Source organism: Chaetodon trifascialis, chromosome 4 (assembly GCF_039877785.1).
Source record: "Chaetodon trifascialis isolate fChaTrf1 chromosome 4, fChaTrf1.hap1, whole genome shotgun sequence".
Taxonomy (NCBI): Eukaryota; Metazoa; Chordata; class Actinopteri; order Chaetodontiformes; family Chaetodontidae; genus Chaetodon; species Chaetodon trifascialis.
The window spans coordinates 28,494,984-28,509,770 of NC_092059.1; the positions used below are offsets into that span (position 1 = coordinate 28,494,984).

At 40.0% G+C, this 14,787-nt stretch overlaps 1 protein-coding gene across 1 annotated transcript in view; it reads left to right on the forward strand.

The window, feature by feature from the left end:
* Positions 1 to 14,787, forward strand: part of LOC139329939 (cadherin-2-like) — a 106,648-nt gene that overhangs the window by 61,183 nt on the left and 30,678 nt on the right. Inside the window, exons 6-12 of the mRNA XM_070960601.1 lie at positions 2,055 to 2,199; positions 2,310 to 2,482; positions 3,431 to 3,568; positions 3,988 to 4,173; positions 6,830 to 7,083; positions 9,026 to 9,168; positions 12,765 to 12,998. Coding sequence (XP_070816702.1) covers positions 2,055 to 2,199; positions 2,310 to 2,482; positions 3,431 to 3,568; positions 3,988 to 4,173; positions 6,830 to 7,083; positions 9,026 to 9,168; positions 12,765 to 12,998 — 1,273 coding nt within the window. The remainder of the gene's footprint in view (positions 1 to 2,054; positions 2,200 to 2,309; positions 2,483 to 3,430; positions 3,569 to 3,987; positions 4,174 to 6,829; positions 7,084 to 9,025; positions 9,169 to 12,764; positions 12,999 to 14,787) is intronic.

The following is a 14,787-nucleotide window of genomic DNA, read 5'->3' on the forward strand; positions in this document are numbered from 1 at the left end:
TGGATCATGTATCTCATGGAAAATATGTTGTGCAAAAGCAAGTAGGCTACATGTGTTCTATCTTGTGCTGCTAGTCTGATTTTCAGGCTGTAGCCATATCTTGTTCACATTTATTAGCATCAGTCAAAGCTTTAGTGTTTCTGCCTTCTTGGCCCAAAGAAGGTGATTATAGATCTCAGTTGAATCTTTCCATCTAAGTACTGTTCAAATTTATGTTGAAAGTTGAACCTAAATGGGTTTAATAATAACTTCAAAACTTGATTCAGATTATTTAACATGCAGTTTAACCCCAACCCCAGCACTCACTCACAGTCTCTTTACTGTAAAAAATAAGCAGAAATACATTTCAGATGATTTAGGCTAGCTCATGCTTGGCTCGGTGGGTGAATGTGCTCCCTGTCTGCCTTGCCACCATGGTTGCATGTCACCCTCCTGTTTTTATTTTCATCTTTGCTGTCACTCTCTGCCAGATATATTCTCTCTCATGCACAGAGATGAAGAAATTCTTTACAAAAAGACTCTGGGTGTTTGCTCACTACAGTATATCTCATACAGTCACACACACCTCCGAGAGCAGAGTCTAACCTTTTGATCTGTAGGAATACACACACACTCACATCTCACACAGGGGAGTGGAAATCTGGAGTCGCAGCAGGGTGATTTGCATTTAAGCTGTCTGTTGAATATTCATGTGATTGGATGTAGTTGTCAGAGCTAGGAGCTGGGATTGGCCAGCATGTTTATTCATGAGACAGGCTTTGGCTCTTTGAGAGCCTCATACGGATGCTTCGTATGCTGTAAAGGAATGGCTTATTGAGGGTCCAAGGCCAATCAATAATTATATTCAGCATCTTTGACCATTTTATGCTAAGTACATAAATCACAAAGGCCTGCTGTTTAATTGGGAACATCAAAGATGCTTACAAGAAATAGATTCTTGATTTTCAAAGTGACATTATGTTCATTGAAGTTATATAAAGACTGGAAATGTTTTTGTTCTTGGACATGCTTTCATTGCTAAGCAAAAATTGGTCTTTTAAACTTTTTCAGAACTTTTCACAATTTTACATTCCATGTTTGAGCTGATATTAAAGGCTAATCTTGATTATACTCAAACCTGCTGGGACATGCTCTACTACAGAGCACATCCCGATGAACATCAGGCTGCCAACAAGTATAACTTCAGGAACAATCAGGAGCACCTAAGAATGATGTGTATGTTCTGAAGGAGACATGTCAATGAAACATCAGCCCATCAAATTAATTAAAAAAGTCTACGTTGCAAAGCTGTCATTTTGAAGCGCTCCTGCTATCTATGATATTTTATGCTCCACTGATTGATTGGCACAAAATTTGGTATAAATGTTTCTCACAGAAGACTTGTGACTTGACTTTCCCATCAGCCTCAGCTTTACTTTGTTTAAATTCAATGCTAATTAGCAAAGGTTACCAAGCTGAAAGCAAACATTATCTGTTAAACATTCACATGTTGACATTTTCATTGTTAACATGGCGTTTTTAGCATTTAGCTCAGAGCTTCTAAGTACCACCCCTCACAGAGCTGCTAGAATGCTGTAGGCATATGATCGACTTTGTTCTTAACCAGGCGTCTCAAACTCATTCCACAATGGGCTGTGTGGCTGCAGGTTTTTCCTCCAACCAATCAAGAGCATGCAGTCTGACCAATCGGCTGTCTGAAGACTGAGATCAGCTGATGAAATGAGTCAAGTCTGGTGTGCTGCGTGGTTGGAAAGAAAACCCTCAGCCACTCAGCCCTTTGTGGAATGAGTTTGAGACCTGTGTTCTTAACAGTCTGTCTTGCTTTTTTATCTCCTGAGATCTGGCAAACCTGAGTGAACTCATGCAGTTGTTTTAGTTTAAGGAATCTCTTCTATGTGTAATGATGTCTAACCAAACTGTTTAAAGCACCTAGAGTTGCACAGGTGATGGAGGAATACTCAGTATTCGTGTCAAAAGTGGCCTTAACTCCGCCACTTAACCTGATGGAGAGTGTGTTTGTGTTTGTGTGTGTGTGTGCATGTGTGTGTGTACAGTTGCGAGCCCATGCTGTGGATCTGAATGGGAATCAGGTGGAGAATCCCATCGATATTGTCATTAACGTCATCGACCAGAACGACAACAGACCAGAGTTCACACACACCATCTTCAACGGCTCTGTACCAGAGGGATCCAAGCCTGGTACCAGCACACACACTCTCAAACAGATACATACACTTTTAACTTGTGTTACATTTAATACATTTAATCCTTCTTCACTGACATGTCTGTGTTTACCTGTTTCTGTAAAGGATCATTTGTGATGACAGTGACAGCGGTGGACAAGGATGATCCAAAAACTGCCAACGGGATGTTACGATATAAGATCCTCTCTCAAAATCCCCAGAGCCCCTCCTCCAACATGTTCACCATTAACAACAAGACTGGTGACATCATCACTGTGGCAGCAGGCCTTGATCGGGAGGTGTGTGTGTGTGTGTGTGTGTGTGTGTGTGTGTGTGTGTGTGTGTGTGTGTGTGTGTGTGTGTGTGTGTGTGTGTGGCAGCTGCTTCTCAACCTGTGAATGTCAGCCCAGCCTGCAGTGTTTCCTGCAGTGTAAAGACAGCTTGTAGCTTTTTTTCTAGTCATATACTTACTTCAGTAGATTCTACAGAGCGTGCTGTGTTGAAACAAGACACTGAGTTCTTCAAACAATCAGAACAGTTCATCCAAATTATCTAAGACACATTAAAGTGAGCACATCTGAAATAACACTAATCATTCCTCATCATCCCTTTATCATGGTAAGAAATAAGATTGAAGTTATCAGCAAAACAGTCTGCACTGAAGGCATTTAAACTTTGATCTTCACAGTTCTTTTTTTTAGAATTTTAAGTGGACATGGACGTGAAGTCCTGAAGGTTAGAATAATTGGAAAGTATGAACATCTACTACTGAGCAAACTCAGTCTGCCAATGAAGACCATGTGATACAGTAAAAGCTCTAGAACTAGCAATTAAGGGAATGTGGTGATTTTCTTACTTTCTGTCATTAGGAACCTTTCCAAAGCCAAGACCAAACACTCAACTTGGTTGTGAACTGAAATATTGTTTCAGACATGTTGTTTGTATTTAAGGTCTCAAAGATATAAAGTCTGTAATGTTAGAATGGGAAGCATGAAGCTTGATCTGGGTTTCACAGGCTACTTTTTAAAGGTAGAGTGTAATCCAGATTCTTCTTTTTCAGAATGGATATTACATTGTTTTCACTTAGCTTTCTTTTTAGTCATCAGCTTTAATGGTGCTTTGACAGAAAGACATTCCACTTTTGTCAGATTCCTTTAATTAGATTATATCTATGATCTGTGTCGCAATATTTGAATTGTGGTTATCTTTGGTGCTGTTGACCCTCTTTGTTCTCTGTCTCTTTGCAGAAAGTCACCCAGTACACTCTAATCATCCAGGCTACGGACATGGAGGGAAACCCCACCTACGGCCTGTCCAACACAGCCACCACTGTCATCAAGATTACTGATGTCAACGACAATCCCCCTGAATTCACCACAGACACAGTAGGTCCTCACACAGTCTCATGTGTGCACAGAGGAAATCTTTTGGCTCTGAAACTGCTGGTGGGGGCGAAGCACTGTTCTTCTAAATGGCACTGAAGCTCTCTGACTTTTTATTGGTTGTGGCAGATGGTGGAGGATTGAAAAGCCAATGAAACTTCCAATATGTTTATGGTCCTCAGTAAAGCTGAACAGGTTGGACAGGAAGGAGCAGTGTTAGTAGTAGAAGTGCTCTTTATGTTAGGGAAATGAAGCACTTAGCTCTGCTGTGAGACAGAAACCATCCTCTCTGCTTTGCTCTCATTTCTTTACAGTAATTTTACCCAGATATTAATGTGTTGCTGCTTAATTTTTGCAGTGACATACTGGTGTTAAATATTCTGCAGAGTGTTAACAAGTCTGTCTTTTTCTCCATCTGTCAGTTCTTTGGGGAGGTTCATGAGAACAGGGTGAATGTGATAGTTGCTAACCTGACTGTGACGGATAAAGACCAGCCTCACACTCAAGCCTGGAGCGCTGTGTACCGCATCATCGCTGGAGACCCCACTGGGCGCTTCTCCATCCCCACTGACCCCACCACCAACGAGGGCCTGCTCACTGTGGTCAAGGTGAGATTTGGCCACTGCATAACACACACACACACACACACACACACACACACACACACACACACACACACACACACCAGAATGAACAAATTTAAAATGTAAAGGCCTAAACCAAAGCCGCTTCGGGATATAAATCATTTTGTAATAGGCTGCTCTCTTTGAGTTCTGGGTGATTTTACTGTTTTCTCTCTCTCTCTTTCATGTGCACGTCCTACACATACTGTAATCCTGTATGGATTTCATGTAGGTCATTTATGCCAAAGTGTCAATCATCAGACTTCTTGTACTTAAAGTTGTAATTCCTAACATGCTATTAGACAGCAAGCTGTTGCTGTCTGTTGTCTGCTGGTGTATGTGTAAAATTCAGGGAATTCAGATCAATAAACTCACTCCTATATTGTCTCCCTTGCTGCTGCTGTGGTTGCCATGGTCAAGCTACTGTATGAGCGCTGAAGCATCATAAACTCCCAATGCAGTAGAAAAGAGCTTCAGAAGGGCAGCAGCCACCCTCTCTCTTCTTGCCATTGTGTTTACACTGACAGTAGGAAAGACTGGGTTTACATCAGCTGCAACAAAGTGCAGTAAGATGCTGTAGGAGAGTGGACAATAAACATGGAGATGGATATCAGTAAGATCAAATTACAAAGTTGCATCATTGGTAGTTTCATATATAATATTCTATGAAATGCCTGTACATGCGTAAGTGACTTGAATCCAATGTGGGGATAGCAGACTGCACCACTAACAATGAACACTACTACTATATGGAAAAGTGATTGCTTAATGGAAAAAAATTGAATAATATTGCACAAAAAATATTCCAACCACAATTGTATGAAAAATTAGGTTAGAGCTTTTGTTGATCAAATATGTATTTTGGGAGAATCGTTCTTTTTTATGTTAGTGCAATAGGACAGTCGAAAAGTTGACCGATTAAACAGACAAATTGATGTAATGTAATATACAGATAATAACACATAACGGTAAGACATAAAAGAAGTTATGAGGCTTATGATTTGGATTTGGTATAGAGTTTTAGTTTTAGTTTTTTTACAGGGAGCACTGCATGTATGAATGTGTGCTGTGTAGATGTGCCATGTATTCATGTCTGCCTAAGTGATACTAATAATATAAGAAAAAGTGGTGAAAATGACAATGCTTATACATGCATGCATATGTAATATAACAGTACTAATAATAATATGCAACTTGGCTAGCTGGGGATCAGTGCAGCCAGGAAGGAGGCAGCCAGACCAGGCGGGTGGGGTCCAGCTTTTTTTTCCCTTTTTTTTCCCTCTTCCTCTTTTTCTTGTAATTCATTTCCTCATTTGTATCTTATGGGTTTCCTTGTCTTGGACCTCACCCAGACCTTTAGGAGAGAGCTAGCCCATTGCAGGTCATTTCCATTTTTCTCACATTGGGAGGGATCCACTCCATTGTGTGTGAGTCATGTATATATATACATATTGTTATTAATTATTTAGTTGTTTGCTTGTTTGTTGTTATCATTATTATTATTATTATTAGAAAAAAAAGTCATCATCATCATCATAATAAAGCACTGTAATGGACAGGAAAGCAAAAACCCACATTGATCAGTTAATTATGAAATGATACAATGAGCAACAATAATCACTGATGATAGCGAACATAATAATATTAATAATGTTATGATAATTGTTATTAATATGTGTGTATGTGCAATTGCGCTTATGCCTGTGAACCTATGAGTGTTTACTATGATTGGTGGTCAAGCAAAAGACAAGAAAGCAATGTTAAATATAATGGAATTAGGAATGCAGGAAGCTCATAAATGGTTGTCACATTGAATCATAATATATTGAATTGTTTTTAATGGAGGCAGAGAGTTTTTCCATGAAAATGTAATCCAGTAGAAAGTTTTCTAATGTGTAATGTCTACAGCCCAGTTTTAATATGGACATGAAGACATCCTTGACCTGAAAATCCAAAAATAAAGCTGGATGTCCTGTGCAGTGAGGAGCTCTATTTTCTGCCTGGAAGGATAACCTTATGGGACCCCCACAGACTGACCACAATTCAGTGCATTCGGGCTACTAAAGAAACCATTGCTATGATTGAGAAGAATTCTATGAAGGGTCTACAAGAACAGCATCGTAATGGACCTTGACCTACAGAAAAATAAATACTGAAAAAAAAAAAAAAAATGTAGAAGCAAGGTGTACTTACAGTTTTGGGGCATTTTATGCCTCTATTGAAGAGATTCAAGTAGATCAATAAAAGGAAACTAGAGAGAGAGTTATGGAGCTGTAAGTTCCCCAAATGGATTCCATCCAGAGATGTTCATGGTCAGCTTTAACATCTAGGCCTGCAGAGCACACTTTGTGGAGTATTTTACCCAGCTTTGTTTTTTTATTTGATTTGATTTGATTGTTTTCTCACTCATCACAGCTCTGTATGCTTGTATGGAGCTATGAAAACTCCCCAGGTTCCTGGTTGCATTCTGAAAGCTCAGAATGCAGCCAGCTTATACATAGCTGTAGTTATTAAGATCATAACATGTAAAGAGAAAACAATGGTTTGTATTGCACTTAAGGTCGCCCCTGTTGCATCTCGTGGCCATCCAGTGTATCCATGTACCCATCCATGTTATCTATTATACCCTTTTCCTGTCCAGCCCGTCGATTTCGAGCTGACTCGTTCCTTCATGCTGACAGTGGAGGCAGAGAATGAGGTTGCGCTGGCCCGTGGCATCCACCTGCCTCGTCAGTCCACGGCAACTGTCTCTGTACGAATCCTAGACATCAATGAGAGTCCAGAGTTCAGCCCCAACCCCAAGTCCATCAAACTGGAGGAGGGACTGCATGCTGGGTCTCTACTCACCACCTTCACTGCCCAGGACCCAGACCGCTTCATGAGACAAAATGTCAGGTAAGTTACCCCCTGGAAAATATGACTTTGGCTTTCATTTTGTGATGGTGAGTTCACGGAGTTTTATTTGGAAGTCATGTGTGGAAAAGTATAGTGTTTAAGTAATTAAAGAGTACATATAATTAAAACTTGTAATTTTAAATGTTGAGCAGGTTTACTTGGAGAGCTAAATGTTTTTTTAACTGTCTTCTTTTAAAAAGAACCTTTGGATATCGTGCATTTATTAATAAAATTCAAAAGTCATTGTCAAAGACTGTCATTGACAAGGTATGACTCAAAGGAAATTATCTTATTAGTATGTATTTAATTCAGCCTTGAACTCAGTTACAGTAATGTTTTTATCTATTCATACAATGCACATCTTTTTGTAGCTGGGACGCTGTGATTAGATTAAGGCATAATGAGCGTAAAACCCTTCTCTGTGACTGCAGGAGTTGTCATAGCCAATTCTTGACTTCCTAGTTTGGGAACATTAGCTAACATGCCTGCAGGAACAATTAGTGGTGCCACCAACAAAATATCTCGAATTATCATTAACATTTGTCAGGGTGTTTCAAAGTAGCAAAAAGGACTTGTAATATGGGAACCAACCAACCACTTCCAGGTTTACAGGAGCAATTAGTGCTGCTAACAACAAAACTCTCAATTAACTTCCTTTATAACCATGTTCTCCATTCTGTATCTTGTTTCAAAGTAGCATTATACAAAAAGGACTAGATTTTTTAAAGCGAAAACTGAACCTTTTTTCAAAATGAATGGTTTAAGTAGGTTCAAACCTATATAATATAAAATAGAAAATATCTAATATATTAGATTATAAAGAGGTTATATGATGATCTTTGGAGTAATGAACATAAACTCTTGAAGTTTCCCAGTCTCCCAATGAGGACAGTTTTCATTTGTCTTTTTATTTGTTCAGATTTCCCTTCAGCGACCATGCTCAACAACACAATTTCATTTGCTCAGTAGGATGAACGTTACTACTCAATTAGTGATGGTGGCATGCTGTTCTCTGTTGCAGCCCCATTTTGAGATAAAATCTGATAACATGGCTGGATTTTTTTTTTTATTACTGAAAACATCTTGTCTGCAGAAAGTGTGTTCCAGATCCAGCAGCACTGACAGCAACCAGAGCAGATCAGTGAGAGCCTGCAGGACTGCTGCCTCTTGTCCCCGTCCTTTCTTTTACATCCCACTATTTGTTTCTAAATGTAGTGCTGAAGTCTTTGTAGCCTAGCAACAGCCAATGGTGGACGCACACTGTGTTCACAAAAACATGCGAGTGCACTCACACACACATGCTCACACACACGCAAGTATATTGTGCACTATAGAGCAGGCCAGGGAGTACATTTTGGTTTCAGATTTTTCTTTTTTGTTGCTTTGTGTTCTGTAGTTGATGCTGCTACATTCATTCACAACTGTGTTTTCTCACCAATTAAAAATGTACCAAATGGACAATATTCCCTATTCATTGATGGTTTATGGTGGCTTTTTGGCAGCTCTGCTCTCCTTTGTTTGAAGCTGTGCTGTTTCCCTGTTTATTCCCATTATTTCTCAACTGCCTGGTCCATTTGAAACATGGCCTCTGCTGTTACAACAATGCAGGCATATAAGTAAATTCAGTTTGATAAATACAGTTCATCAGTAGGTCACAGGGATTTGGCAGGCGTCATTCTTTTCATGGGTTGTCTAAATCTAGAAAACATAACATATAAAAAATTTCCACTGATGAATCTATTTTTTTACACAATGCTCAAGTCTGTTAAAGGTAGAATCATTTGTGTTCAGAACAAATGAATGAGTTGTGGTTGCTTCATGAGAATGCTACAGCCTCCATATTATCAGCTCAGCAGTAGCTGCTTGGCCGGTAGCCAGGGAAGCAGATAAAGAAGCCTCTCTGTGGTAGTTTCTCATGCTATCTCTCTCTGACTGAATCCAGGTACTCCAAGATGTACGACCCTGCCAACTGGCTAGAGATTGACCCGGCTAACGGTCGGATTTCCACCATCGCTATTCTTGACCGAGAGTCCCCCTACGTCAAGAACAACCTCTACAATGTTACCTTCATGGCTTCTGATAACGGTGAGACAAGAGGACAGCGCTGGTGTCCTGCAGTAACCCCATCCCCCATATACAGAGGTGGACTGCATTCACTGAGCCTCAGTGCTCTTTCAGTAATTGCAGCGGTGCTGGTTTTAATGTGGAGTCAGTGTCATAGTCCAGCTTCTGCAGAGTATCTGCAGTGTTGGGGAAGCTTCTTAAAAAGAGTAGCTTGTGAAGCTGTAAGCTCATCTTCACTGAAAGTAGTTCAGCTCCAGCAACACCACTTTTTTATTGAAACGAGCTACTAGCTATTCAGAAAAAGTAGCTTAACACATTGAGGTTATTTTAATAAATAGTTTCTTGTTTCTTCAAGAGAAAATAGAATAGAGTGATGTAGTATTTAGTCACACTATCTGCTAAAGTAGCTCAGTACTAGAAACATTACATGATTTTGAAAATAGCTAGATAGATGACGAAGACGAGTTGTCCTATAACGCTTTAAAATCCAGCTGGAATTAAATAGTATTTTTTGTTTATCTGTTTGTTTGTTTTCTGTTTCACCTAGCAGACCTGCTCTGTAAATGACACTCTGTAATCTTTTTTGAGAAAAAAATCAAGAAAAATCCAAACCTATTTTTTATATTTTGCTGATTTCAATGACAGCAGCCTCTGTATCAACTAGTCAGATTACTTTCAGTTCTCTGACTATGACAAGCAGCAGTCATCATGATTCCATGATTACCTGAAGAAGATTAGATTTAGGATCACATCCATAAAACTGTACAGGAAATATCTCTCTTTCATTTCTACAAACAAAGATACATGTTGTTCTGCGCCTTCTCATGCTGAGCAAACGACCAAACAAACATCTATTAAAGAAATGTGAGCTTTAATGTAAGGTTGCAAGCGAGACCTGTTTGCTAATCTCAACTTCAGTCAGTTTGGATGCTGTACTGTATGGTGTATTTCTTTGTGTTCAGGACCACTTCACACAAAAATGTCTTTGGCTTGTGGGATACAGTTAGTAGTGCAAGTTTGTTGATAGCGTCTCAGTGCCCCTGACGGCTTAGCTGTCAATCTAAAATATACACCAGTCCACCCATGCAGAGGCTTGGAGACTAAAGAGGCATTTCTGATATCTGCAGAGACATTTGTTCTTGTCTCTTTAATAATAAAAAAAAATGGCACAAGCTTGAAAATGACAATGCCATGACTTTTGACTAGTAAAAGGAAAAACTTTAATCCAATAAGTGGAGGTTTTATTTTTCATCCAGTATCTATTTAGGCCTGTGTTGTGCTCCACAGAAGCCAGTACTGGAGTAAAGTTTTTAAAATCCGTTGTTCATAGATCAGCATTGTTCACTGTGAAACCTTTTGGTTCTCTTTTTAATGGGATCATCATTAAGAGTATTCACATTGTTTTAAAATATAAAAAGAAGAAGATTTTTAACTGCAATGAACAGTAGGATGTTACACCAACATTGTAGCTACACAATGACCAAACAATGCTGTGTCTTGTGGCTGAGACGCTTCCGTCAAGACGTCTTCCTGTGGAAAACAGACTACACTATCCACCCATTTCAATTCTTTATTCATGTAATCAAATGTCCTGATCAGGGAGGCTTATAGGATTACATAGACAGTCTTTTGGGCACAGTACCCCCATTGATTTCCGATGGAGACGTTTGTCTGCCTATTTAGTGCATGATTCCCAAAGTCCTGCTCTTGTTCTGATCACAACTGTTCTTTATAGTCATTGAAAAGAGGATTCTCTGTTCAAAGATGAAAATTGTTCAAGAGGAATGTCGTTCAGCAGCAGCTCCATCCATCCACTCTGCCCTGCACTCTCTTCATACAGAGACCCTGCTGTGCTCTGAATTTCCTGCTAACTGACTGTCTTAGCACATTCTCTGCCTTTGTCGAGCACACACACACACACACACTGCAAGGAGCTCGCTGATAAAACCTCCTGCTCAGACACAGGGACAAACACACTCAAGCTTGTGCAACAGGTTACATGTCTGCAGATTTTCAGCAGTCACCATTTGTACAACAGTCACCTTCTCTTACTGAGCATACTGTAGTTCATCCAAATAACTTATGTAGTGGCCTTGTCATTAGTAGTATATCCATACTGCTGAAATCCTGCATCCAAGTTGCATCCAAAAATCTACTGGGAAAGGTTTTGCTGTATAAAGTTGCACATTCTCACATTGTGAAGCTAAACATTCATTTAAAGGAGATGGTTGGTGATATTCTGTATTTTTTCTTATTGTCACCAAATCCCATGAAAAGACTAAAAACAACACTCTAACTGTTACAACTGTCTCTTAGCCGTAACCTCAAAAAATAGCTCACAGATATATTGTTTTATTTCTAAAAAAGACTCAGTACTTTCCTAAAACGGTGGACCTCTGTAGTTTTCATCAAATGTTACTCAAACTGGAAGAAATAGTGCTTTTGCTGGGGGCTGCTTTCAGCAGCAGGTGAATCCCCATTTGACAGTAGGGCTGTCCCTAGCAGGACAGTGTGTGTTCTGCCAACGAAGGAGCATGTCACACAATGCAACAGTGTGGCTCACTGATGTGTTGGTTAGAGTTTATGGACAATGGTGCCATATTCTCAGAGAAATGTTGGGATGTGGTCGGACCAGGTTTGGTTATTAGCCGATATCAAAAGTAGTTATTGATAACAATAACTGCAGTAATCTCAATAAAATTAAGAATGAGAATTAATTATAATGGGACACCACCATGAGATCAGGGACCAATAACCAAACAATGGATACAGTCTCGCAAAAGAGCTGTTCACTTAAAATACAAATGTTTAAAATACCATTTTACATTTATCAGGTGAACAGTGAAGGGTTGCATCCAAGCACTGATGCTTACAACCAGCTGTTACCACAACACAAATAATCACAGACCACTCTTTAGATGTACAATAGCGTTTATTTTATTTCAGCGATATTGATCAACAAGCAATTATCCTATCAGTGAACATCTATTGTCCAAGTACAACTAAAACTTCAAGACCGCAAAGCTTGGAGGACAATGGGGGACGTGTTTACACGTCTCTGACAACAAGATGCCAGCAAAGAAAGCTGAGTATGCTGCCGAGCTTATGCGAATGTTGGTAGAAAAGGAAAGAGAAAGGCATTCAGGGAAAGCAAACGAGATCTCAAAAAGCAGCCAGCGCCCAAACTCAGGTTTGCCATTTAATTTACTGTGTACATCATCCCATCATCCCCCCAGAGGTTGAACGCTTTTCATTTTGGACACTGCAGGACCTATTGTGCCTCTCGCAGTCTAAAATATGAACATACTTCATGCACATATTATGTGTCAATGTAAAAATTGCCTGTTCCATTACATTAATCAGCCTAAGTGATTAGTGGTTAATAATGGTTATAATGGCCCTAAGACCCCTTTTTCCGCCACAGTCCTCAGGACAGATTTTATTATTGGGTGTAATGTGCAGCTTTTGCTGGGTTCTCCACCCAGGGACTACAGATCGTAGTAAACTTTTAGCTATATTGGATGCAGTAAATGTATTGTGCATTGTAGCTGCTAAATAAACAATAAAATAAAATATAAAAATTATATACTGAACATGTTTTTATTCTGTTTGTACAGGTGTCCCACCTGCCAGCGGGACAGGCACCCTCCAGATGTATCTGCTGGATATAAATGACAATGCACCCCACGTGTTCCCTCCTGAGGTGGAAATGTGTGAGAAACCAGATCCCAACGCCATCAACATCACAGCCAGTGACCCTGACCTGACCCCTAATGCTGGACCCTTCGCCTTCGAGCTGGCCAGTCGTCCATTAGATGTACGCCGTAACTGGACACTGAATCGCCTTAATGGTCAGTCTGAGCATTAGTTTTGACATTTGTCTTCATTTATTCACTCTCTTATTTCCTGTGCCTGCTTAAATTGAAGAAACTCAGAAACAAAAATCAAGGTGTTTACAGTATATAGTAACTTCATGTCAGTGGAAGATCACACGACAGCAAACTATACCTTCCAGCAAGGTACAGAAGTCCAAAAGAAGTCTAGTTTTACGGCAACTCCAGAAATCCATGTATCATTCGTTCATCCGTTTTTCAAAATAAAACCAAAACCAGAAAAACGAAATAACGACTCGTTTTTTTCAATATTTGTTTCCAGACCCAAACGATTTCCGATTTTGTGCACTATTGGAAAATGGATAAAACGGATAACGGGCGATTCTCCAATTTGGAGAGTTTAATTTGACGCAAGCCGTGTGACCCAGAAGTGAACTTTGGCCTTGGAGACGAGAGAGAAGAACGGTGGCAAACAGAATGACAGAATAACCAGAATAACGCTTGGTATTGTGTTGTTAGTACATGTTAGCACCGCTTTGATTCAGACATTCACAGAACCTCCTCTGTTTTCTTCTTGCCATTGTTGATAAAAACTCCACGATCAGCCTCTGTGTTGCCTGCCGGCTGCGTCCTGCGCGTATGTGCAAACTCACTGGGCAGTCCGCAGGGGGATATCTCGGCAACCCATTGGTCAATTTTGATGATCGACACCTCTATCAACCAGTCAGAGTCATGAGATTGAGTCATGAGCTACCACCAGTTACCTTAAATGCCCATATTACAGCTTGGGGTTTAAATTGTGTTTCTCCCCCGTCATTTTGGTATGAAATATGTTGGGATTGGTGCTTCCTAGCGATGCCCAACCAGAAGGCATAGATCATCTGTAGCGCACGTGTCTGACACTGCCCCTTGTAAAGGGGGCTCTCGTGATGAACAGGCTAGGAATGCTGTTACTTTTGCCTATATTCATATGAAGGACCAGCCACATATGCTGACACATCAGTTCTACGCACCTCAGAATTAATAACACAACAACCCAAATAAAACAGAGCAAAATAATAGAAGACTTGTTCGGAGCCCTGGACCTGACATGGAGAAAAAAAAATTAATTCGTGCGAACAAAATACTAATTCGTGGGAACGAAATACTAATTCGTTCCCACGAATTAATCACAGGGTTATGCTGCTGCCGATCGCACATGGCACAATGCTTATTGTCAACAAAGCAGCGACACACAGCCACATAGGCAAGCACAGTCTTTGATATGTCATCAGATAAGATGGGACAATCAATAAAGATAATTTAATGTAGTAAATAGTGTTTGTTGTGGTTATTTTGCACAGAAATGCGCCTGACATCTGTGTGTGTGAAGTCTGTGTGTGTGGGCGTGTTTACACATGGCTGCTGACGCTGCTGACAGACAGGAGCGAGGGATCAGACGAGAGTCACAGAGTTGCACAGCTGACCATAGCTTTTATATAACTGTGTCTCTGGTGAAATTCATAACTTAAACTACAGCATTGGGTCACACGATAGTGTGTTTTGGTGCCATGTGTTTTATACCACATTGTAGAGGAGATCGTCCTGTTTAATTTGATATGCATATCGCCGACCTCCGCTATACAGAGACCTATTTAACACGAACTCAAACATGAGCGTAATTTTAACCGCACTTTGCGCATTTCGGTCCCATTGGGTTAAAAATGATGTTATGGTCAGTGCAGCGTGCAGACTTCAAAGAAGATGTCAGGCGCATTTCTGTGCAAAATAACCACAACAAACACTATTTACTACATTAAATTATCTT